Source organism: Oryctolagus cuniculus, chromosome 6 (genome assembly GCF_964237555.1).
Source record: "Oryctolagus cuniculus chromosome 6, mOryCun1.1, whole genome shotgun sequence".
Lineage (NCBI taxonomy): Eukaryota > Metazoa > Chordata > Mammalia > Lagomorpha > Leporidae > Oryctolagus > Oryctolagus cuniculus.
In genome coordinates this window covers 17,272,020-17,297,508 of record NC_091437.1, presented here as the reverse complement: position 1 = coordinate 17,297,508, position 25,489 = coordinate 17,272,020, and the positions used below count along the sequence as shown (strand labels likewise).

Below are 25,489 nucleotides of genomic sequence, written 5' to 3'. Positions count from 1 at the left end.
TCTTCTATACAGGGCTGAAACCGTGTGTTACAGGAAAAGCCGATCACGGGTTAAATAATCTCCACTTGAAATTACAAAGTACAATTCAAAATTTCCTATTGTTAAATTTTTTTTCCAAGACCTACTCATTGGGGGAGGCTGGCATAGCAGTAAAGCAGCTCCCTGTGACACCAGCATTCTATATGGGCACCCGTTTATGTCCCGGCTGCTCCACTTCGGATCCGGCTCCCTGCTAACGGCCTGGGAAAGCTGCAGAAGATGGCCCAAATGCTTCGGCCCCTGCACCCACTTGGGAGACTGAAAGAAACTCCCAGCTTCTGTCTGGCCCAAACCTGACCGCTGAGGCCATTTGGGACCTGCAGGAGCAGATGGAAGATCTGTTTTTGACTTTGTTTTTTTTAAGATTAATTTCATTTCAAACATTCAATATGACTGCTTAATGTGTTAGAGAGATAGTCCATCAGGGAGAGAGAGCTTCCATCTGCTGGTTCACTGCTGGTTCATGGTTTATTCCCCGATTGCCCACTACAACGGTGGCTGGGCCGGTCTCCAGTGTGGGAAACTAATACCTTGATCCCTTGAACCATCACTGCTGCCTCTCAGCCTATGACTTAGCACGAAGCTGGACCCCAGAGCCAGAGGCGGGATAAAAACTCAGCCACCCCGCTGGGGACATGGACATCCTAACTGCTAAGCCAGACACCTGTCTTATTTTTGAACAGGTTTTCGATCAAAGAATGCTCTCTGAGGGCCTAACACTGCTGCTGGCAGAAGTTAACAGCACTTGGCAGGGAGGGCAGCAGGGGACTGGGAAAGGCATGGCCAAGCGGGACGGGAAGCCCGACTTCTCAGGGAACAGGGAACACCAGAGGAGCCATGATCCAAACAAGATAGGAGGTACTAGAAAACAGAGGAGCTACAGCTTTAACTAACTACTCCACAGCTCAAACGTCCTGCCTGCTTCATTACTTGAAATGAATGTGAGTACCTACTACGCAAGGTCACAAGGACCCACAGAACTCAAATTCAATACAAGCCAAAATGTGTTGAGTGGTGTCAAGTACACAGTGCTTCAGGAAAAAAAAAGTTAAGAAGCAGGGCAACGGGGGAAGTACAACCAGCGAGGCTTTTACAGAGAACTCAGCGGGGTTTAAGGAGAACAGAGGACTGAACAGAAACGGGGCGAGGCAAGTGAGGGGCGATCAGAAAAGCTGCCACCTGTGATGCCTGCACCATGTACAACCCCCAGTTGTCCTCCAACCACCCCCCCCTCCAGTGCACTTGCAAAAGCAGCAGAAGGGCCCTCAAGTACTTGGACCCCTGCCATCCGCGTGGGAGACGTAGTTGGAGGTCCAGGCTCCTGGCTTCAGCCTGGCCATTGCAGGCATCTGGGAGAGAATCTCCCTTTCTCTTTTTACCTTGGCCGTTCAAATACACAAAATCTTAAAAATACATCGGCAGAGGAGTAAAACCCAAAAATCCTAGCACGTGCAGGGCAAGTGCAGAAGTGCACACTGAGAACAGGGCATGTTTCACGCCTGCCCCATAAAGGAGGTCACAGAGAAGCTGTGACAGGTGCTGTGGAGCCGGGAATCTCATGGTGGAACCTCTGCGTTCCCCACCAGACATGCAGGGCTCTGTGCACAGTGCACGTGGAGAAGTCATGACGACACAGGCGGGAAGGAAGCACCGAGACAAGAACCGCGAGCAGAGCAGGGTGGCATCCCCGTGTCGACCAAGTGTGCCCTGCTTATGAATGTGCTACTGTGTACTTCCCCTCTACGCTTAACGAGGACCTAGAACGCCAGCATGTGAAGTGCCTACAACTTAAACATACAGACTCGATCAGGGAGACGGAGGGCTCAGTGAGTCTGTATGCAACAGAGCAACAAAAATGACATTTTCTCTAGGGACTAATCTATGCTGTGATAATGAAGTGCTACTATGTTAATGACTTTCAGTTGTAAATCAACTTACGCTCTCCGGTCATGGTCTATTCTGTTTATTTTCCCACCAATGAATACTCTGATCTTACAGTCTTTCCACTTTTTCTTGGTAGTCAGAAGGTAAGGTATCAGTAAGGTCAAACCTGGATTGCAAAAACACAACAAATCATTCACTAGCCACCAACTTCCCCATCAAGAATTTATGATTCAATTTAGTCTCTAGAAACAGGCTTATTACGTCCACTTAATTGAGAATACAATTCTTTATGTCCTCCTTTGGTAATTCAGTCAAGATGCCATTAGGAAGCATGAGAAAGGCAGTGAGATGGAAGAATACCTGGTGCTGTGGGGACATGGAGAAAGCACTATAGAAAGGGGAACAGGGAATACTCACTGGTAGGAATCAGTGAGCGCACACAGAAAGCAGGAAGCATCTTCCAAAAGTTCATGGAAAATGTAGATGAAAAAAGTGTACATGAATTTCAAAATGTTTCATACCGAGATCAACCGTTCATTCCATTTTTCCACAAACTTTGAGGCAGCTTCACAACAAGAGAGCTCTTCCTCAAAGTAAGAGGCAAAGTACGAAAGCAGGAAAGGAGGGGTTGGAAAGGCATTATGTCCAGTTTCCAAGTCAGCCGGATAAACCCGACAAAAAACACCATCCTCGAAGGTCATCAGTTCCCACCTGACAGGACACCACCACCTGCCACACCTGGTGAGGCGGAACCAGTGCCACGGCTGTCCTGCCCAAAATATGGAACCTGAAATGCCGAAGAAGCGGCAAGCAGCACTCCCGGCTGAGTGCTACTCATCAAGGTCATTGGCCTCACGAAGGAGGTGGAGAACTTCCCCACTGAAGAAGGCAGAAGCAGCAGGACAACTGCATGTTACGGCTGACTTTGCAATTAACCCTTTTGGTTCCGAGAATGCGGCAAAGCTGAATGGATTTCTGGGGACAGAGGGTGCAAGCCAGCTCTCGGGGCTGTTCTCACAACTTCAGCAAGCGTAAAATTACTGGCATACATGAACAGCCTTACCTCCGTCATCAAAAAGCCACCAGACGTCAATAGTGTTCTTGCCTTGTTTTTTCTGAAACTGCGTACTAGCTTCAAGCAGCTTCTGGTCAGCAACGTTGAGAGGCACAACGGGGCCTTTGGAATCTGAAGGATTCGGCAGAACAGAAAGGAGATGAGGTGTTAAAATCCCTGTACTGATTCTGACAGCTTCCTAACCTTTGTATTCTCAAATGCACATAGCATGTCGACAGGTAAATATGGCATTCACCATAAACCTTTAGGACTCTGTAATGTAAATATACTTTAAAAATGGCTACATACAAATACCTAATAAACACATCTGAATTACCTTGCCTATTTTCTAATATTTTGAAGCATTCTGATTGAATGTAAAAGAATCCTAAATACCAACCAAAAAATCATTACTGAGCACTACACTTTTGACTGTTTTCCTAAAACGTTTTCGGCTTCCTGCACAAATGAAGTGTATGTATTCTGTGAAAATATTTCTTCTGTACTGATTTCTCGATTTGCAACTCAAAAATCCGTTTAAAACAAAAGTTGGTTACAGTAATTTGACAGATGGGCAGTGAAGACATACCGACACAGTCTCACAGCTGTCACAGTGAAACCACAGTCTATGGGGAAAGTCCCTCCTCGTTCCCTACGTTTTGTCCCCTCGATGCGTGAAGTTCCATTCTAAAGCTGTCACTACCGCATCTTTCTCTGAACCACGGAAAGATGGCGGACTGCAGGGAAGGGCACCCGTCTGCTGCAGGCTTACAAGGACAATACAAGCGCGTTCCCATTTGTACTTTCAGGGGCAAAACAGTCAGCATCAATGTGCACAAGCAGAGAATTATCATGGAACTCCTTCGTCGGAATTTTTACACAGAGATCCACAAGGGGCAATGTCCCTTCTGCAGAAGGTGTGCCATTCACTTCTCATGCTGCCACGATGTATGCACACATGACAAATGGTTTTGCACGATGAAATATGGCTACCAAACCACACTGCTCCGAAACTCTCACCTCTATCTCCTTCTCATAAAATTCATGTACGTTGACATGACTTTGTATCTCCCAAACGCAGCACGACTGTGAGGAATAGTGCAATTTTTGAAATGAAAAAATACATTAGTATCAAAACTGAGGACTCGGCTGGGTATAACTGCTGGTAAAGGATGCAAGTGACACTGGAAATGAGCCTAGTGCAGTGCCCTGCCTTACCTTCTAAACCATGCAGTTCGTCTTTGTGAAAAACTCAATACTGTCAGGATTTACAAGAATTCTTTACTTGGGCTAATGGTCATTTTTTTCATCTGCATTTAAAAGGTAACTGTAACATCACCTCACCATGGTATTAGAAATTAAGGTTGAAAGAATACAAAATAATAAGGTTGGGGTTAAAGAATTAACAGTATGAAAAAAGAGATCAAAATAAAATGATGAAAAATGCCTGCCTTTTTTCAACAGTGGTTGAGTTGGAGTCTTGCCATCCTCTTCCTCATCTAGATTATGTTTAAGAAACACAAAATATAAGTTAATTGCTTTTATATTACTAAAGTAATGAAAATGTAAATAAAGTACATTTATAAACAAAACAGTATGAGGCAACAGTCCATAAAAAATAATCAAGACTGAAGATTAGTATTTTCTACACTGAGTGTTCAACACTTTAAGAAGCAAATGTATTTTATAATCAACCCTACATGGTGACTGATTAAAACTTAGACCCCCCCATTTTATTCTTCATTATCAAATAAAGAAATTTTGGAAACTTTAATGCCCCTTCACATCTGATTGTAGGTATGAAACTGCAGATTGTAGAGTAGAAATACGCTACTGAAAACCGCTGCTGCAGACAACCTGTACATTCTAAACATGTTCCTGCCTCACTAGGAAAAGGACTGAAAAGGAATTTTAGAAATAGTAGGTACTTGGGATTTGTCAAAATGCTCACTTGAACTTCTAACAGATGAGCGACAGAAGTCTCCTGCTTTTTAAAAATGCCGGGACACAGGAGTACCTTTTTTCTAAGAGGTCCACACACTTCTGCATGCATGTATCCACATATCCATTCTTTCACATTTAAGTATCTATAAACATTTTCCTGAGGCTGGCAGTGCGCCTCACCTCCCTGTGTTTCCTGATAAGCCTGTAATATTTGCTTGTGTAAGGCATGCAAACCCCAGACTTGAAACAGGACGGACAGAGCACACTGCAGTGCGCTCTTGAGCTCAACTTCCCAGATTCCAACACTGCCGCCTCCCCTTTCACCAGCTGTGTGAGCACGAGCTGGTCATCCGCTAATGCCTCACTTTTCTCCCTGGAAGAAGGTTCACAGCCCCTACCTCTAAGGCTGTTACACTGTACCCATCAGGGCCCTGGGCTGAGCAGCTGGCACACAGTACGTTCTCTAGGGACAGAGGAGTGTCCCCTTGCACACTGTATGCTTTAATCAGCAATACTCAAACTAGACAGGAACTGCAGAGGTCTAACTCAAGACTTTCCACATTCTATCAAGTTTTCAATACCATTTCTGCTTATTTTGAGAATAATTCATTAAACAACATAAAGGCAATGAACTCTTGAATGCTAGTTTCAAGAGTTATGAATGCTAGTTATACCTCCAATGAAAAAGAACTCACTTTTGGGTATTATATTTTATCATGTTTTAGGTTACTGCTCCTACCAAGTAGGTATTTAGTAGCATCTTTTTCAAAATACATGAGGAACCTTCCATATTTCTTTAAAAGGACTCCGAAATGCGAAAGGAATCTCGACACTTTATAATGACTGTCTCTAACTTAAAGACCTTGATATTCTGACAATGAAATGCTGAATGGAAATGTACTGACCTAGTTTCCTATTCTACAAAAACACAAACGTCAGTGAGCCACAGTACACGTAACACCTGCAGTGTGGGGCACCGAGCAGCAGGCTGATGGACAATGCTCCTTCCCCTCCCATCACAGCTTGACCTAACAGACTGCACAGAAAAGATCTGTTGAGGCACAAAATGACCAAAAACAAAAATGGAGTCAGAAATCAAAGAACGCACACCATCAACTACAACAAATGGAGGAACCTCAGAACAGCCATCAGAGTCGCTTTACAGTTTGAAGGCAAAACAGGAAAAAAATCCTAAGTCTCAAATAACTGAAAGGCCAATCCATGTCAACTGAACCTTGAACTATTATTCTATTCTAAGCAGTCAGGGAACAGAAAAAGCAAAGAAACAAAAAGCAACAGTGACGTTGTTAAATAACTGAGAAGGGATAAACTGCACAGAGACACGATTTACCCAAGATTATCAATTTCAGGAAACAGGGATGATGTGGTTGGATGACTGATTTACAGTGCAGATTGCATCGTCGGTACGTATCAGCTGGGAATAGGACAGATGGAGATACCAGACTAAACAGAGGAGGAGAGTGAGGGTGGGAGAGTAAGATTTGGAAGTCATTCTCATAAACATGACCTAAGAGTTGTGGATGAACTTATCTGAAATTCTCATGAGATGTGCTCTTCTAAAATTACCATGATTTTTTCTTGGAAGTTCAGATATAACCTATGCTTCAGTTAAACAACTAAGACCATGTGGCGAATCATTTGGCGTGGTTTTTGTGCTGTGATCTATTTTAATGTCTTAAACAGCAAGTCATTTTGTAGCCATTTTTGAAAGCCATTATTTCTATCTGATAAACCAGAAACACACAGTGCCAAGTTTGAGAACAGGTTACTTTACAACACAAATTAGTGAATAAAACCCTTTCTCACAAAATTAAAACATCATCATTAGTAAAATGTTCTGTTTGAATGAAAATTACCTTTAATACTTTTTTCACCAGATGGCTTGGAAGGATCCAATTCTGACTTTTTACTGTACTCCATACTTAGGACCACATCCTTGCCACCAGGAGATTTCTCTTGTGATGACAGTAATTCTTCTGTAGACATGAAAGTATGTAAAATAGTATCTAAATCATATTTTAGCTGTTAAAGAGGGTATTATGGGTTAATAACTGGTATTTTTAAAGCAATATTTATTAAGAAATACTATGTTTAATTTAAACGATTTCTTAGGTAAACAACTGTCGTAATTTGAAACACAAGTCTTCACACAGATTTAGATGCTGGGCAATCAGTAACCAGTGAGTCACGGATAGTAGAATTCGGCAGATTAACAGAACGATACAAAAGTGAATCACCTCTGTACCCACATCATAAATCCAAATGTAGAAATGTCCCTACACGCGTGAGACAGACAGTGCTACCAACTCTGACCCATGATTAGGAAGCCAGAACCAGGAGAGAGCGGAGTAGAAGGGAACAGTGTCAGTAATGGGTAAAAGGTTAGAAGTCTGAGTGCGGTACTCTGGACCCCTCAATAACCGTTTTCCCAGGCCTACTCCAGGGTTAAAAAAAAAAAAAAGTTTTTCAGAAAGACAGTTCTGTTATATGGATAGACTCTCAAAGTGTTTCCAAACTGAAGGCTACCTTTAAAGGGGAAGAGGGTGGGGATATTAAAATAGTATAAATACATCAGATGACAAAAGCACATGACAGGTCTCTTAGCTATTTTGGCTTAGCTAATTTTGATGATCTGGTTAATTAATTGATCGAGAGAAAATACTAGTTACCCATTTTCTTAGGCTTATAATCTTTTGTAAACTATAAGGACATTGTTGTGGGGCATGGAAATTTCCAGTTTTTATAAAAGCGGTCAGCTTTACAGCTTCTACTCCATGTACTACTAATTCTCTAACACTCTTGACAAGACTGGATGACATGCTGATGAAGGGGGATAAAAATAATATGCTGAGGTCTATCAGTTTGAGGCAACAGGAAAAATCTTTGCAGTGAGAGTTACACAAATGAGCATGTGATAAATGACACACATACCTATGTAAAAACCTGGAAATCTGAGTAAAATCTACAAATTATTCTTGGCCATTGTTGTGGTCCCCAAAGGGGGAAACCTGGTGATGAGTACATAGAATCCCTCTGTACTACTTTTCACAATTCTTAGGAATCTATTAAGTATTTTTAAATGAAAAAGTTTGTTTAAAATGACTTAAGGTACTTTCCTTAACTCAAGGGAAACAGTCTTAGTGTTTTAATTATTAACTTGACTCTCCACAAACCAGGAGTTGAATAAACATAAAAATGTGTAATGGTTTAGTAGAAAACTTTTCCTCAGACTATTTTTATCTGTTTTTACGAATTTCATCAATGAACAATTATAATGCCTGCTTTTCTTAGCTGACTGGTATACACTGATTTTTTTTCCTCCATTAATAATCAGTAATCAACACCCAAGTTGGAACAGAGAGAAACATAAACTTTGATGGAGCTGAACAACTCTGATCTTAAAATGCCATATAGAAGTCCAGTGCACAGAAAATACATGGCCATTATATGAATAAGGTAAATGACAACAAAAATTGAATAGTAAATTAGTGAAGATTGAGAATTTCTAACAAATTTATATTTTCGAAAAAAATTATTTATGTCAACCAAGACTTACCTTGACCTTGAAGATGAGATATATCAAGACCTTCCTTTAGGCGGATAACCACAACTCCATATTGTATGTCAAAGGCATCACTGTAATAGGAAAAAAAAATTGCAAACATTTCTATATTTCTCCTCTATACAATGAAAGCAACGGTAACAGAACTCTAAAATCACTTTCACCATTAAATGTCTAATTTTTGAATATGCTTTTTTTTAAAAAAAAGATTTTATTTATTTATTTTAAACTCAGAGTTACACAGAAAGAGAAGGAGGCAGAGAGAGAGAGAGAGATCTTTCATCTGTGGGCTCACTACCCAACTGGCTGGAACAGCCAGAGCTGTGCTGATCCGAAGCCAGGAGCCAGTATGGGATGTCGGCACTGCAGGTGGCGGCTTTACCCACTAGGCCACTGCGCAGGCCCCTGAATATGCTGTTAAGATGGCTCCATGATGGGGCCAGTGCTGTGGGGTAAAGGGTAAAGCCGTCCCCTCAGCGCCAGCATCGGGTGCCAGTTTGAGTCCCGGGTGTTCCACTTCCCATCCAGCTCCCAGCTAATGCACCTAGGAATGCAGCAGAAGATGACTCAAGTGATTGGGCCCCTGCACAAACATGGGAGACCTTGAAGAAGCTCACGGTTTCAGATTGGCCCAGCTTCAGCCGTTGGGGCCATTTGGAGAATGAACCAGCAGCTGGAAGATCCCTGTCTCCCCCGTGCTCTCTATCTAACTCTTTCATATAAATAAATCAATCTTTGGGGCCAGGGCTGTGGCATGGTGGGTAAAGCGGCCGCCTGCAGTGTCGTCATCCCATACGGGTGCCGGTTTCAATCCCAGTTGCTCTACTTCCGATTCAGCTCTCTGCTATGGCCTGGGAAGCAGTAGAAGACATCGTAAGTCCTTGGGCCTCTACACCTGCGTGGGAGACCCAGAGGAAGTTCCTGGCTTCAGATCGGCCCAGCTCTGGCCATTACGGCCATTTTTGGAGTGAACCAGTGGATTGAAGACCTCTCTCTATATATAATTCTGCTTTTCAAAGAAATAAATACATCTTTAAAATGAATACAGTAAATCTTTTTTTTTTTTTTTTTTTTTTTTTGTTGACAGGCAGAGTGGACAGTGAGAGAGACAGACAGAGAGAAAGGTCTTCCTTTGCCGTTGGTTCATCTTCCAATGGCCGGCGTGCTGCGGCAGGCACACCACGCCTATCCGAAGGCAAGAGCCAGGTACTTCTCCTGGTCTCCCATGGGGTGCAGGGCCCAAGCACTTGGGCCATCCTCCACTGCACTCCCTGGCCACAGCAGAGAGCTGGCCTGGAAGAGGGGCAACCGGAACAGAATCTGGCACCCCTACCGGGACTAGAACCCGGTGTGCTGGCGCCGCAAGGCAGAGGATTAGCCTAGTGAGCCATGGTGCCGGCGAATACAGTAAATCTTAAAAACAGTTACTCAGTGAGCTATGGATGAGTTTCAAATTCCACACCTTTGCCTCCTTCCCTAACACCCTGGAAAACCACTGGCGAGCCCACTGTTCCAGTACTGACGTGCTACCTGCAGCAGGTGTTTAAAGCAGTAATAGTGTTTTTGTCCCACAAAATAAAATCATGGGAAAACAACTCATATTTTACCTTTAAGCCAGAGAAGTACTTGAAGCAAAACATTTGGGACTAAGTCAGCAAATGGAAGATTTCTCTCTCTTCTCAAATGAACAAATAAACAACTCAGTAATCAAGATTAAATCTAATATCACTCTTGAACATGCTAAAATCCTCCAAATCAGAAGTCTTTCAGTAGATTTGAGAAAAAACAGTTCTAAAACAAAAATCTGTGACCATAGCAGTTTATAAACATTACCTGGTTTTGGAGTGGTCTTAAAGATTTTAAGGTTTTGTGTTCTTTTTTGAATGTATGTATGAAAAGCATAAAATGTGGGCTTCTAAAAATTAGGATGGGAATGTATCTGGAAATACATGGAAATTCTTTGAAGTACTTTATATGCCAGTTTTGTCAAAATTATTTTAAGATATAGACTGTCTCCTTTCATAAATGTTTGCTTCATAGTTACAACTGCCATCACCTTCAATTGCAGCATCAGCCTTTTAATTGTTACCTGTTTAATACTTGCAGGAACATCTCACTTTCAGAGCCAACAGAGTCAGGTGGAGGGAAGATTTTTTTTTTTTTAAATAATGTAACTTCTTAAATCTTTTAAGATAATTACTCCACCTCCCAAGTCTCGATCTGACCTTTTTTTCACATACTGTATTTACTAAGAAATATAAGGAGACTTTTTAAAAAGTAGTGTATGCTATCTAGTACTTCCTCCAACACTTTTCAAAGGTAGCTATGAAAACAAAACTTTAGGGGCTGGTGCTGTGGCATAGCATGGAAAGCCACCACCTGCAGTGTTGGCATCCCATATGGGCACCGACTAGAGCCCCAGCTGTTCCACTTCCCATCCAGCTCCCTCTATGGTCTGGCAAAGCAATAGAGGATGGCCCCGGTCCTTGGGCCCCTGCGCCCATGTCAGACACCAGGATGAAGCTCTTGCTCCTGGGTTCGGATGGGCTCAGCTCCAGCCGTTGCAGCCATTTGGAGAGTGAACCAGTGGTTAGAAGACCTTTTTTTTTTTTAAAGATTTATTTTAGGGGCCGGTGCCATGGTGCAGTAAGTTAATCCTCTGCCTGTGGTGCCAGCATCCTATTTAGGCGCCGGTTCCAGTCCCAGCTGCTCCTCTTCCTATCCAGCTTTCTGCTATGGCCTAGGAAAGCAGTAGGAGATGGCCCAAGTCCATGGGCCCCTGTACCCGTGAGGGAGACCAGGAAGAAACTCGCGGCTTCGGATTGGTGCAGTTCCGGCCACTGTGGCCATTTTGGGGGTGAACCAACAGAAGCAAGACCTTTCTGTCTCTCCTTCTCACTGTCTGTAACTCTACCTCTCAAATACATAAATAAATTCTTTAAAAAAATCACATGAAACATGCAAATAACTATGTGGTTGTATCTGATGATATAAAGGACTTCCAGTAAGGGATGAACTTTTCTATGTTAAGTGTAATCAGATAAAAATTCATACTGCAAAGTAGACTTCAACTTGACCTTATGGAAACTCTGCTAAATATAAAGTTGTATACTTTATACCCCATCAATGAGTATAAAATGATAAAAAGATGACTCTCCAATCAAGGCTGGCATAGTAAGTGAATGCTTATGCTCACTGTGAACAAGATGAGTAGATCTGCTAAGCAAATCCTCATTACCAGCAAAAGGAAGTATATGAGAAGTTTCAAACCAAATCTGGCAGGAGTTTTACTGTTTGTATTAAGTACCTTAGTTCCAAAAACCATTCCTGGTTGGTTCCATGAAACAGGCAAAACTCCACACACACGATAAAAACCAGAAAGAAAAAGTAACAGAAGATGACAACCCCACCAGACAACCCATAAGGAAGTTTAAGCAATGCAAAATTAAACTAGGTTGCATGGTAAAAAAAATCACTGTTAATACTACTGAATAGAAAACAGGAAAGTTAGAACTCAACAGTGCCAGCGAGTGGAAAAGCAGAACCTGTAAGTACACATGAATACAGAAATGTAAACGATCTAATAGGTCAACCAAACAACTAACTGAAATGTGTTGAAGAAGCACAGAACCTAACCCTCTAACGCTGTCATCAGGGAAAACAGCTCCTCAGCCTAAGACGCTACTTGCTGGGAACCCAGTTTACCATTGTAGGGGTGGGGAAGAGCTTACGGAGTTACATAGGAAGCCAGAACACGCACACATTCGTATATATGTAAAACACCTGTGTATGTGTTTCCATGTATAGATCCAGAAAAGTGAATCAGACATCTGACATGACTGCTTAGAAGACACAGCAGTAAAGTGGCCATCAGCTTTCAAAATGAACTTTTCCTCAAGTACTGATTTAAAAATGTACTTACTGAAATAAGTTTATATACATATCCACATCCCTCATATCTGCTTGCAACCAATCCTTCTTAAATCCAAGCACAAGTGTGTTTGGTTTCATACGACCAAGACCGGCAGCCTAAAGGAGAGGATAAACACAACTTTACAAGTAAATCCATTCAACAAATCCTCTAAAGACAGTGTATCAACACTATACACCCTTATCGGCAAAAAAATCTGAGTATCTCATATGCAAGTAATATTTACTTATCACTTGCAATTAAGTTAAAAATGAAGCTTGAAAGATTCTAGACCCACACTTTTGTACTTTCATAACACACCAAATTTTCATACTTTTACTAAGAAATTTCCTAACATAAACCTGAAAAATGTGTATATATTTATGTAATTTGATATCCACCATTAAAAACTAGAAGCAAATGTCCAAATGGCTGCAATCTGGAATCACATCAACACTACAATCTGCATTTTTTTCCACCAGTCATTAAGTTTCTGCTGAAATCTTCCACATTTCCTTCACCGATTGTTCCATCAAGTAGCTAGTCGTGCAACCACGCCAGGAAGTGCGCCTCAAAGCCCAACGAATCCCCTCTTTTCTAAGACTAAAGCACACTGGGACATTCTGTTTCCTACTCTGTGTCCCTACATAATGGTTTTGTTTTACTTTTTTTAAACACCAAGGTAAAAATTTAAGGATTGTCATTTCAACCATTTCTTTTCTTTTTTAAGATTCATTTTATTTATTTGAAAGACAGAGTTACAGAGAGAGCTAGATAAAGAGAGAGGTCTTCTATCCGCTGGTTCACTCCCTAGATGGCCACAATGGTCGGAGCTGCGCCAGTCCGAAGCCAGGAGCCAGGAGCTTCTTCCGGGTCTCCCACGTGGGTGCAGGGGCTCAAGGACTTGGGCCATCTTCTAATGCTCTCCCAGGCCATAGCAGAGAGCTGAATCAGAAGTGGAGCAGCCAGGACTCAAACCAGTGCCCATACGGGATCCTGGCGCTTCAGGACAGGGCCTTATCCTGCTGTGCCACAGCACCAGCCCCAATTTCAACCATTTTAAGGGCACAATTCAGAGATATTAACTACACTCAGAATGTTGTACAATCAATCACTATTTCCTTAATCTTTTCATTACCCCAGAAATACTGCAACCATTCCTTCTTCCCTCCAGTCCCCTGCAAGATCTTGTCCACCTCTGTCTCTGCTTGTGGCTGGTCTGCCTATTTCACTGAGTGGATTCGCAGCATTTGTACATCGGTGTCTAGCTTATTCCACTTAAGTTGAGTATCTTCAAAGTTATTCCACATATAGCTGCCCTTCACTTGTTTTCATGGCTTAGAGATATTACACAAACCACGTTTTGTTCATCCACTTGTCTGCTGTTGCACACAGGTTATTTCTGTATTTTGGCTACTGTGGGTATATACACAGTACCCTTCTGAAGAGCTGTTAAAACTGTGCAAAGCCGCTACGCTATTCACTACCACCAGCAACCCGCCAATGCTCATTTCTCCAAGTCTTGGCAATACTTGTTAATTCCCATTTTTAAATTATAGCTATCCCTGGGGGCTGGTGCCGTGGTCTAGAGGGTAAAGCAGCAGGCTGCAGTGCCGGCATCCCACGTGGGCGCTGGCTCGAGTCCCGGCTGCTCCACTTTTGATCAAGCTCTCTGCTATGGTCTGGGAAAGCAGTAGATGGCCCAAATCCCTGGGCCCCTGCACCCATGTGGGAGACCCCAAAGAAGCTCCTGATCAGTACAGCTCCGGCCATTGCAGCCATATGTGGAGTGAACCAGCAGATGGAAGACCTCTCTCTCTCGTTCTCTCTCTGCCTCTCCTTCTTTCTCTGTGTAACTCTGCCTTTCAAATAAATAAATCTTAAAAAAAAATATATATATATATATATATTATATATATAGCTATCCCAGTAGTGTCAAGTGGTATCTCACTGTGGTTTTGATTTGTATATCCTTAATGACTAAGAAGAGTGAATATCTTTTCATGTACTTAATGGCTATTATTTGTTTAGGAAAAATGTTTATATCCTTTGCCCATTTTTAAGCTGGGTTACTGGTCTTCTGGGTCCCGTTTCAGGAGCTCCAAATATTCGGGACATGAAGCTCTTCCCCACAACATGATCTGTAAGAATTCTCGAACTCTGTAGATTGTTTTTTACTCTGTTGATAATGTTCTTCGGTGAACACAAGTTCTTAATTTCGATGACGTCCAATGTATCTACTGCTGTTCTTGTTTCTGGTATCATACCTAAGACTCCACTGCCGTGTCCAAGATCATAAAGACTTCTCGGTTCTCTTCTTCTATGAGTTTTGTGCCTATATGGATGTCACTGAGCCCTCTGAGTTACTTCTGTGTGGCATGAGGTCACACACATGGTTTTCTAAGTGCTATACTTAATTCACTTCCAGAAGATTGAATTTATTCTCAAATATTTATTGGTTGATGACCATGTACCACTGTCCTAAACACATGGGATAGTTGGGCAGCCAAAAAAATACCTGCCAAGTTTCCACTAATTTTCAAAGTGTTTTATCCAGGCAAACATTTATTTTAAAAACATAAGATTCACAGGGTGTCTAAGCAGCCCAGTGGCTGAGACACAGGCTGGGGCGCTCGTGTCCCAGACAAGTTTGATTCCTAGCTCCAGTTTCCAATTCCAGCTTCCTGCTGCTGCAGACCCTCGGAGACTGTGGTAATGGCTCACGTGGTTGCATTCCTGACATCTACACGACAGGCCTGGATTAAGTGCCTGGATCCTAGCTATCAACATAAGGGTGAAAATGGATAAAAACAAGAAAAAGACAAAGAAAATTCCAAATATACAAAAATACAGTTACTAGTGCTACTGTCTAGGCTCTTTGGACAAGACGCTGATAAACTATTTGAAAACACTAACTCTAGAACTGTAAATTAAGTCACTGCAGAAACTAATGTAGAAAAATATATTTTGACAAAAAACAGGAGCCAGCGCTGTGGCATAGCGGATAAAGCCACCACCTGCAGTGCTGGAATCCCATAAGGGTGGCAGTTTGAGTCCCAGCTGCTCCACTTCTGATCCAGCTCTCTGCTATGGCCTGGGAAAGGAGTAGAAGATGGCCCAAGTGCTTGGGCCCCTGCACCCGTGTGAGAGATCCCAGTGAAGCCTCAGGTTCCTGGATTCGGATTGGCTCAGCTCCTGCTGTTGCGGCCATCTGGGGAGTGAACCAGTGGATGGAACTGTGGGGAGCAGGGTCCGTCTCCTGCAACATGGTGGGGTGCCCAGGAGACAAATAAGTACTGAGACTGTGGACTGAAACTAACTCTATGCATCTATCTCCCACCATATGGTACTGAGAGGGAGTAAACAAATCTTACACAGCTGCTTCGTCAATTAGCTGATTCCTGATCCAACCTCTGATTGGAGGAAAGCGCGTGCTCAGCACGCGGGCAGCAGAGCACGGATTGGTGGGAGAGGACTATAAAAGGGGGAGAGAGACAACATGCGGGGCCAGCCCCCCCGAGAGAGTCCATCGGAGACCTCGTTGGTGCCGCTCCTCCGTGGAGGCGGGGGAGCGGCAGCAAATCTGGGAAGCACCGGGGAAAGAAAACAGCATCCGGTGTCGTTCCTCCGCAAGTGGGGGAGCGACATGGAACACTTCTCTCTCTTTTCCTGTCTCTGCTTCTCTGTAACTGTCTTTCAAATAAATGAATAAATCCTTAAAAAATATATATAGACAACTAAACAATGTCTAGGCATTGCCATGCATGCTATGTAAACCTTGTAGGGCACCAGTTCTTGGCCTGACCCAAGAGCATCATCACTGGAAACCTTGTTGGATACGCAGATTCTAAGGCCTCAGCCTACACCAGTGACTGTCTCCAGGATGGGGCCAAGCAATCTGTGTACTCACAAGTTACCAGGTGTTTCTCATGCATGCTGAAGTGTAAGAACCGCTGCTCTACGATTTTCCTTCAATTCCTTGACAAAATGTACCCCATATTTAATGAGGTTTACCAAATATCCCTATTGCAGCCAGCGCTGTGATGTAACGGGTAAAGCCGCTGCCTGCAGTGCCAGCATCCCTTGCGGGCACCGGTTCGTATCCAGGATGCTCCATTTCTGATCCAGCACTCTGCTGTGGCCTGGAAAGGCAGCAGAGGATGGCCAAAGTCCTTGGGTCCTTGCACCTGCATGGGTGGCCCAGAGGAGGCTCCTGGCTCCTGACTCCTGGCTTCGGATCTGCACAGCTCTAGCCATTGCAGCCAAATGGGGAGTGAACCAGCAGATGGAAGACCTCTCTCTCTCTCGCTCTCTCTGCCTCTCCTTCTTTCTCTGTGTAACTCTGCCTTTCAAATATATAAATCTTTTTTAAAAAAAAATCCCTATGAACTATATAAGGACAACCAAGAATGACTTGCCAGAAACATTGTGACCAAGGCTAGGATTCTAACTGAGATGTTTAAATATTTCATGTACAATAGGAATAAAGAATAAAATAACAAATAGTCATGCACTTATCATCCACCTAGAAAAAACAGCAGCAAACATGCATGCTCCATGCATCCTCATGCCCTCGCTGCATTTCTACTATATATTATTCAGGGATACATACATATAAAATTTTAACATTTATTTTTTAAGAAGTTACCGCTCATATATTAACTTCAGTTTTCCTTAGCACCATTTCTGAGGTTTCTCTGTATTGTTATGTAAGCTTCCGCTCATCCACTGCACAGAATTCTACCGGATGATTTCCAGTACTCCAGCTGATGGCTGGGAGAAGTCTTTTTCACTAGGACCAATAATTCTGCTGTGAGGCTTCGTATGCTGTCTTCACATGTGCAAGCATTTTGTTAAGGTCTGCACCTCAGAACGCAGTCCCCTAGAATACTCCTTCCTTCCGCCCTGCAGGCTGCAGCGGAGCGGCTGTCCAGGCTGCATTACCCCAGCAGCTGAAAGCTCTCTGCCTGCTGCGCACCACTCCTAACACTGTGTCTGTGAACAAGCTGCGGCAGTCTGGTGGTATATGCTGCTGTTTTTATTTCTGCCACTTAGCTTTCTTCTACTAGTCCTAAAGTCGGCATAGCTCTCAGACTCTGTGGTTATCAAGATCTATGAAACTCACAACAGAAAGGGCCCAAAAGACAGGACTCTGGCCCTTCCTCCTTTCCTTCATCAAAGTGGCTCCATGATTATCACAGAAAGCCTGTGGCTCAGCTCTTTTGAAGGGGCTCCTGATAGTAAGCATGGTCTCAATCCATTTATTTTTCCCTACAATCTCCAGGACTAAAGGAACTAAGGTTCAGAGACGTTAAGTAACTTATTCAGTGTGAAACTCCTAAAAAAGAAGTGGTAGTACTATAATTTAAAACTAGGACTGACTGCAAATCCCCCATTATAGCTACTGTGCTATAAATCTGAAAGACAAGTCTAAATCTAGTACCAGCAAATCAATAGTGAGGAACACTATAAGGAACTACAATTACTTGAGAATTAAATAAGCACTGCTAGTCCCTAAAATACAAAAGCCAACAACAGGGAGTGAACTGACTGACATGGTTTTACAGAACAGGCTACTGTAACTTGCAAATGAGCTATTTGCTGTAGTTATTCAGCTAACTGCACAAAATTTCTATTGCCCCTTTGGTTCTAAATTATATAAATATTTGTAGTCTACTTTAAAGATGTATCTATTTATTCGAAGCGTTACAGAGAGGAAGAGACACAGATCTTCCATCTGCTAGTACCCAACCCAGAAGGCAGCAACAGCCAGGACTGATTCAGGCTAAATCCTGGAGCTTCATCCTGATCTACCACATGGGTGCAGGATCCCAAATGCTTGGACCATCCTCTGCTGCTTTTCCCAGGCCATTAGCAGGGAGCTGGATTCCACTGGAACAGCCAGGACACAAACCAGCACCCATGAGATGCTGGCATGGCAATAGGTGGCTTTACATGCTAAGCCGAAACACCAGCCCTAATAGTCTATTTTAATAAAGACAGACAATTTGGATTAATATGAAAAATGAATTAAATTACTATCTATGGCCATTGTCTATATTCCCACTTAAACCAGGATCTTTTGGTTTGGTGAACTCATTGTTGGGTGAAGTGTTAAGCCTTTTTACTGCGATGCGGGTTTGGAATATGTTATCTCAAAATCTAAAAAAAGGGGGAGGGAAGGAGGAAGGGAATATCATTATGTTCTTGGATTTGTATTTACAACAAATCATATCGAATCTGTTGAAAATTGATTGAAATTAAAATAAAGAAAATATATAACCCAGAGGCAAAAACAAACACCAAAACCCGAGGATTAAACAAACGAAGGCATATGAAAGGTGAAATAACCCATTTACCTGCATCAAATACTGTGCCCCTTCTCTCAAGTCATCTGCATGAACTGGAGCATAAAAAGCCTTCATTTTGTTTTTAATAAGCCATCGCTGATACTTAGCTTGATCAATGGACATTTCTTTCATGGCTTGTCTTCGAGGGCCCTTTAAATAAAAAAAGAAATCTCTTCAATTGAGAGGTAATCTACTTCACACTGGCTTGAATATGTCTAAATGTTGGCATAGAACAAAATCTCGTAATAGCAAGTTATTGAATTCTTTCCTTCCCTCAATTTAAGATAACGAAACAGTGCAGTTCACAGAACAACTAAGGCACAAGGGGTGGAGAGAAGCAGCAACGCACACTTAAAAAGTACCTGAAAAGTTTCAATCCTCGATGAGAGAAGAAAGACACTACTGAAAACAGATTACACAGAGCAAAATGAGAGCCTTCATTTTTCTACATGAAGTCCCTTAAGGTTGTTTTTCTGTCCCAAATGTCTATCAATTATCAACCTTATGGATCACACTAAGAAATCAAAATGACCTATACAATATTAATATTTTCTGGTCATTTCTTTTAAAGATTGAAATAATCCAAGAAAGGAAATGAACTTTAACTTCCAATTCTAGTTTGATCCTTCCAAGTAACACATTTTGCAAACATCCAAAAACTGATTTAAGAATACACATCCTACATGAGAGTAACAGAAAACGTACAGTTTACTATTCCTAGAAGGGAAATGCCTCATTTGTAATTTCTTATGCTCAGGACACCAACTTAAGAACTCTGCAAGGAAAAAGTATGGTCAATGTCTCAATGGATCTTTCTCTCAGTCTACACAAAGAGGTATAAACACACACACACACACACACACGGATTTCACTTTACTACCACACAAGTAAAAGAGAAACTGCAGCCAGGTCTGAGATATGGAGCACACACACATATTTCCACCATCAAAAATAGATGAACAAAGCTTGCGAGAAAAGCTATTCTGACAAATATTCCAATTTCTATGCCTAACAGGTAAATCCAGTGACTGTTCTCAACAGCCAAAAATGACCCCTCCCCAATAAAACAACTTTTGGGTGAACATTCACCCATTTTTAAATTAATTTCTTAACCTTGCTATATCCACATATTGAAATACTGCACTGTGCTTCACAACATGCAATAAAAACTGAAAACAATTTTTTTTTAAAACTGAGATAACACTTTCCACTTTAGATAATTACCATGATTTGGGCCTATCTGCCCCATGACTTCTTTTCTCTGGTCAATCAACACTCCAGAATCTTTGCTGGTATCTAAGGAATGCATCAGGAAGGGAAACAACATACCACACGTGCTCCGACTCCACACTGATCAACAAGCCAACTTTCTTGGCCAAACTGCTCTCTACAGGTATCATCTACTCATGATGCAAGAGAAGGAATGATCCAAGTTCAAAATCTCAGAATCTATTTTAAAACGCTATTCTGAGACTGTCTGCTAGCAACAATATTTTGAAGGAAGCAACCTTCAAAAGTCCAATAGATTCTATATCTGTTTTATTATTTATTATTTCCAATCTCAAAAGCCTCACACATTTTATGCTATGTACAGAAAGAAAGCTGTTACCACAGAATTCAAGAGTCATACTCACCATATGTACATGGCCACAGATCATCAAACCAACGTTTTTGGTGAAATCATGAACAAGATGAAGCAGAGCCGGGCGTGAATTTGGAGAACCTGTCATCACAAGACACTGTGGCCTAATTTAAGATGGAAAAGATTAAGTAATATTAGACAAGTTTGTGTTTTTGGCAATGAAGACAGGATTTTAAGTTCCTTCTCAAAGAACAAAGCATCACACAAGGACCTCCACTGTGCATTTACCATTACGACAACCCCGCAGGGTACTCATAAAGGAGGACTCTGAACCATGCCTTGATGGCACACGAGAAAGGAAAAGCAAAACTTTCTTGGAACAAACACAGAAAAGTGCTCTGAAGAGATGACAATATGGGTACTCTATAAAGAAATCACTATGCTGTTTTAAAAATGTCTAGGAAGTCTTCATCTTCTAAAAGCAGCAGATGTTCTATTCTGTTACAAAGCTCGCATACCTACCTGAGAGCACAGCCTTGTCCTCAGGGACAGAACAGGCCACTTCCCTTCTCAGCTCCATCACACCATGATTAAGTCTACTTAGTGCTATCTGCTCTGATCTTCACTTTGATGACTACTGTCACATGAATACAATCAGCTACAGTGAAGAAAGGATTTGTATTTAAACTAAATAAAGTTTTAATTCTAGTTAAGGAGGGGGAAAGGCAAAGCTGAGTTCAACTGCCTTTGCCGGGACATGAATTTCACCTACTCGTAATTCTTTGTTTTCGCTTACTAGAAACAGAAATCAACCATGTTTGATGAATATGTGTTCAGGGATCCATTTCATAAGTCCAAACACACATTAGCAGAAAATTCTTTAAGGATTTACATCATCAAAACAAACTTTCACAGAAAGCAAATAGCAAACCAAAATCTTTGGCTTAATTTATTAAGTTAATTTATTAACTACTAGGGTACTTCCTAAAATAGACATGACAGCTGAAGACTTTATACCTAGAATTTTACAAAGCTGGAAGAGAACGAGTCTGGGACAGCTGCCTTGAGGCAGGCAGACTTGAAATCCCACTGGGCAGCCCTGACTGCTGAGCTGTGTGTGTGTCCCTGAGCTCCAGCGCGTCTTGTGCCTTTCCAGGAGCTGAACTTGGCCCAGGGCCACCTAACCTACAGCCCATAATGTGTCCCTATTTTCAGGTCATGCCCTTTAAGAAGCAAAGTGCCCCTCCTCTATCCTTTCTTACCAGTAACTGTACACTGGACCATGGATGTGGTGATACCTGATTACATGGACTAAAATACCTCCTAAAGAATGGCAGGCCGACAAGAGACAAGCAATTTAAGGATCCCAAGTGAGCAGCTGCAGCAGCTCTGCCCACCTGCCATGCTATAATCAGATTTTTTCAAAGGCACCAAAGTATGGAGAACAAGAAAGGACACAATATCAAAATACTGAAACCTAGAAAGCAAGCAGAGAACAATATAGGATTTACACAAACCAAGATAAGGTTAAATCCTAAATAACCCTAAGAAAGCTGTGAAACTATTAGACAATAATGCTTTTATACCTAAAAATGCCCCAAGACTCAGTGGTAGTGGGTACCCCTGGAATTGTCAGAGACAGTGCACTGAAGAAACTAAAAAAACGCACATGGCTATAAAGTTTGTGTAAGAAGCAACTAGGCGGACCCAAGTTGTTTCCATCACTACGATGGGCAACTACCCTGCCCCTCCCCAGCCTGTAAGCTGGGGCTTCTTTGTTGGAGGAGCAAGGCTCAGCACAGCAGTAAGCTGCTTGGAAAGAGGCAGGCAGAAGGGCATTCGATACTGAACCCCGCGAGCTCCGGCTCCGGCCCTGCTGGCTCAGAGCTATGGTAGCGTGGACTTCAACTCCAAGCAGACTAAGAGATTCTTTTCCTGGAAACTTAACCAGATCAAAAAGAAAGCCTTTGAAAATTAAATTCTCTAAAGAGCCAGTAATGCCACATTAAACTACTTTGAAGACTCCATCTGACAAGTCCCTCACCAAGGGTTACAGGCACCTCATCAGACAGGGCCAAACCCAAAAACCCAAATGAAAGAAGCAGCCAACACCGAGAAAGAAGGAAGAAACTACTCAGTGAAGGAAACCAAGGCTGAGACAGTAATGAACAGCTAAACAGAAGGAAAGAGACAGCTATTAGCTACAGAGAAAACAAAAGGCTGTGTAGCAAAGCAGCCGTGTGCCATGTGCAAAAAGCCACAAAAACAAATACCAAACAGGATCTAATCAAAACTGCGATGAGGATGGAGTGAGGGGAAGGTGCATGTGCATGGTGGACACAGGTAAATGAAAGACATCGGTAATAATGCCTGAAATTCAATATCAGAATGTACAGCAATACCAGCACGATGCTAAGAGATAAAGCACCCACACACCCACAGAGTAACCACTGGTGGTCTAAGAGAAGGGGTGGAGAGAGAAGCAACCACTCATATTCAGGATACACCTGGCAGGGCAGCTTTTCCTTTCAACTGTGCTCTGGGATGATTCCTATCAAAATGAACAGGCCAAATGGACATCGGCTTTGTCACTATCTTTTCAATGTACCCATTAATAATGAGTTTCTATTGAAGGTCCATTAACTGTGAGTCCTGGTCTTCCCTCAGTGCTGGGATTCAACTCCTTAGAAAGAAAAATGGTTTCCATTTTCAATCTTACTTAGCACCATCTAACCTAAAATATGCTGAGGTTAAAAGTTTTCCTTCCAGGCCGGCGCCGCGGCTCACTAGGCTAATCCTCCGCCTAGCGGCGCCGGCACACCGGGTTCTAGTCCCGGTTGGGGCGCCGGATTCTGTCCCGGTTGCCCCTCTTCCAGGCCAGCTCTCTGCTGTGGCCAGGGAGTGCAGTGGAGGATGGCCCAGGTGCTTGGGCCCTGCACCCCATGGGAGACCAGGAAAAGCACCTGGCTCCTGGCTCCTGCCATCGGATCAGCGCGGTGCGCCGGCCGCAGCGCGCCGGCCGCGGCAGCCATTGGAGGGTGAACCAACGGCAAAGGAAGACCTTTCTCTCTGTTTCTCTCTCTCACTGTCCACTCTGCCTGTCAAAAAAAAAAAAAAAAAAAAAGTTTTCCTTCCAGGTTCCCATTCCCTTTTCTTTCCCCCACTTCTCCCTACCTCAAAGCTGAGGATTTGACATCTCGGAGAACTTTTCGTCCCAAAAAACAAGGCGGGGGCGGGGCGGGGGGACTAAAGAGTCACACAAGTTGTGTCTTCCTGAGAGAGGTGGGACAGCAAGTCTCTTCCAGCACTTATCCACACCTCAGGGTCTCTGACAAAACAACACGGCCCTTCTGGTTTAGCGACCACCACAGAACACACTGCTGAGCTCACTCGCGACGCCAGTGAGATGTGAGCGCTCAGCACTGACTGAAGTCACCAGCTCAGCCAGGCTGCGTTCAGGCAACCTGAGGACCACTGCCCGTGACCCGTTCCTGAGGAAGGACAGGCCGACTTCACACTGCCCAGACTTTCTAAGAACTTGCATCAGCAAATATCATTCCTCGACTTAGAGAAGCACACACGATCGATGGTGCTTCAGTAGATCAATCTCATTAATTACTGGAAATTTGTTACCTTACGGAATGGTTTTTATGTTGATGATCGGTAAGCTATTATAAAGCTAACAAAGCTGTTTACTGAGGCAAACAGTACTCAATGCTTTTTACGGTAATAAATCAATTATCTCCAGTTAGTCAGTGATGAGGAAAAAACCAACTGCCATGAAGATATTTAGTGTTTTACTAGAATTACAGAATACAGCATGTCAAAAGCTATTTACGAATTTTGTACTTAGTAGCTACATCATAATTACTAACTTTAAAGGTCATAGAGGGGGAAAAAAACTTAACCTTTATGACAGTTAACGATAACACATCTCAGATGAGGGACTCGGAAAACTTTTATAACATTTTCCAAGGTAGATGACAACTTCCCTCTTCCTTTAGTTTTGTTTGTGAATAATTAAATTGCTCACGCCTAACCAAAACTAAAGCAACACTATTCTCTAGTTCTAGAGAACTTTTTATGAACAAATCAGTGCATGAAAATGTTAAGACCGGGGAGTCCAGGGCACAGGAAATGCTGCTGTGCTCCCTCACCACGCACCTGAAGTTTTTCACGTGGTCCTCCACTCCAGAGAGGCGTATGGAGTGCTGCAGCGCGTTCAGGTACGTCAGGGCTTGTGTGGAGGAGCCCCAGTTCACATCTGTGGGAAGACCAGGGGCACAGCGTAACAACCAACAGTAACAAGCCATCGACCACCAGTGTCACACAGAGAGAACCGGACTCCTTTCTCACTTGAGAAGTCAACTGCAAAATGGACTTCTCACCCTGAGGCTTCCAATACTTCAAGTACAAGCAGCACGTTCGGACTGTGAGAGCAGCAGCAGAAGATGGCCCCAGTGAGGTGTCCTGGCACACACAAGGGAGACCTGAGGAGAGGTCCAGGCTCTTGCCTCTGGCCCAGCCCAGCCCAGCCCCAGCGGTACTAACCATTTGGAAAGTAAACCAGCAGATGCAACATCTCATTCTCTTTCCGTCTCTCTGTCACTGTCTCTTTCAAGTAACTAAATATAAGGGGGAGGGGGCCGTCACAATCTGAACTAAAATCGCATCTGAAGAAAATGTAAAATTTAGGACTGGGATGATAGGGCTGCAGACATACTGTGCATTCAACTGAGAGTCTTTCACAGACAAAACATCTCAATTATTATTAGCCAAGGGTCCAAAGAGAAAGAGGCAGTTCTCCAATATCAAGAAGGATCATGTATAGTACTTAACTTCAGGTTACCAGGACAGGAAATTTTTACTATTCAGTAAGCAACTGGACCATCACATGAAGACCTGAGACACATTTCAATTTACACATCTGACAGGTACATTAGAGAGATGACTGCTTCTGAAACGCTTACAACGGGAGCTGCTGTCGATTTCATTCTACAGGCAGTGCTCCAACAGAAACCTCATCATTTCACAACCTGCAGTAGAAAATGCTTCCTCACCACTTTCATGTACTGCTAAACTACCCTTGTAATTTCTTCCTCATATATTGTACTGGGTCCAAATTTTTTAAACCTTTCTTGTA

The 25,489-nt window shown here is 42.8% G+C and overlaps 1 protein-coding gene across 3 annotated transcripts in view; it reads right to left on the bottom strand.

Annotated features, from left to right (window-relative positions):
* Window positions 1-25,489, bottom strand: part of SLC12A2 (solute carrier family 12 member 2) — a 96,762-nt gene that overhangs the window by 6,038 nt on the left and 65,235 nt on the right. For 2 of the 3 annotated variants that reach the window (XR_011389683.1, XM_002710086.5), the window contains exons 15-23: window positions 24,511-24,610; window positions 20,399-20,510; window positions 18,774-18,914; window positions 12,427-12,533; window positions 8,499-8,578; window positions 6,799-6,918; window positions 4,429-4,476; window positions 2,987-3,109; window positions 1,978-2,089 (exon numbers count right to left, since the gene is read on the bottom strand). Coding sequence is in view for 2 of the 3 variants with exons in the window: in XM_002710086.5 (XP_002710132.5) it covers window positions 1,978-2,089; window positions 2,987-3,109; window positions 4,429-4,476; window positions 6,799-6,918; window positions 8,499-8,578; window positions 12,427-12,533; window positions 18,774-18,914; window positions 20,399-20,510; window positions 24,511-24,610 (943 nt within the window). In the remaining variant the exon portion in view is untranslated. The remainder of the gene's footprint in view (window positions 1-1,977; window positions 2,090-2,986; window positions 3,110-4,428; window positions 4,477-6,798; window positions 6,919-8,498; window positions 8,579-12,426; window positions 12,534-18,773; window positions 18,915-20,398; window positions 20,511-24,510; window positions 24,611-25,489) is intronic. The other variant, XM_070076071.1, reaches the window with a different exon arrangement.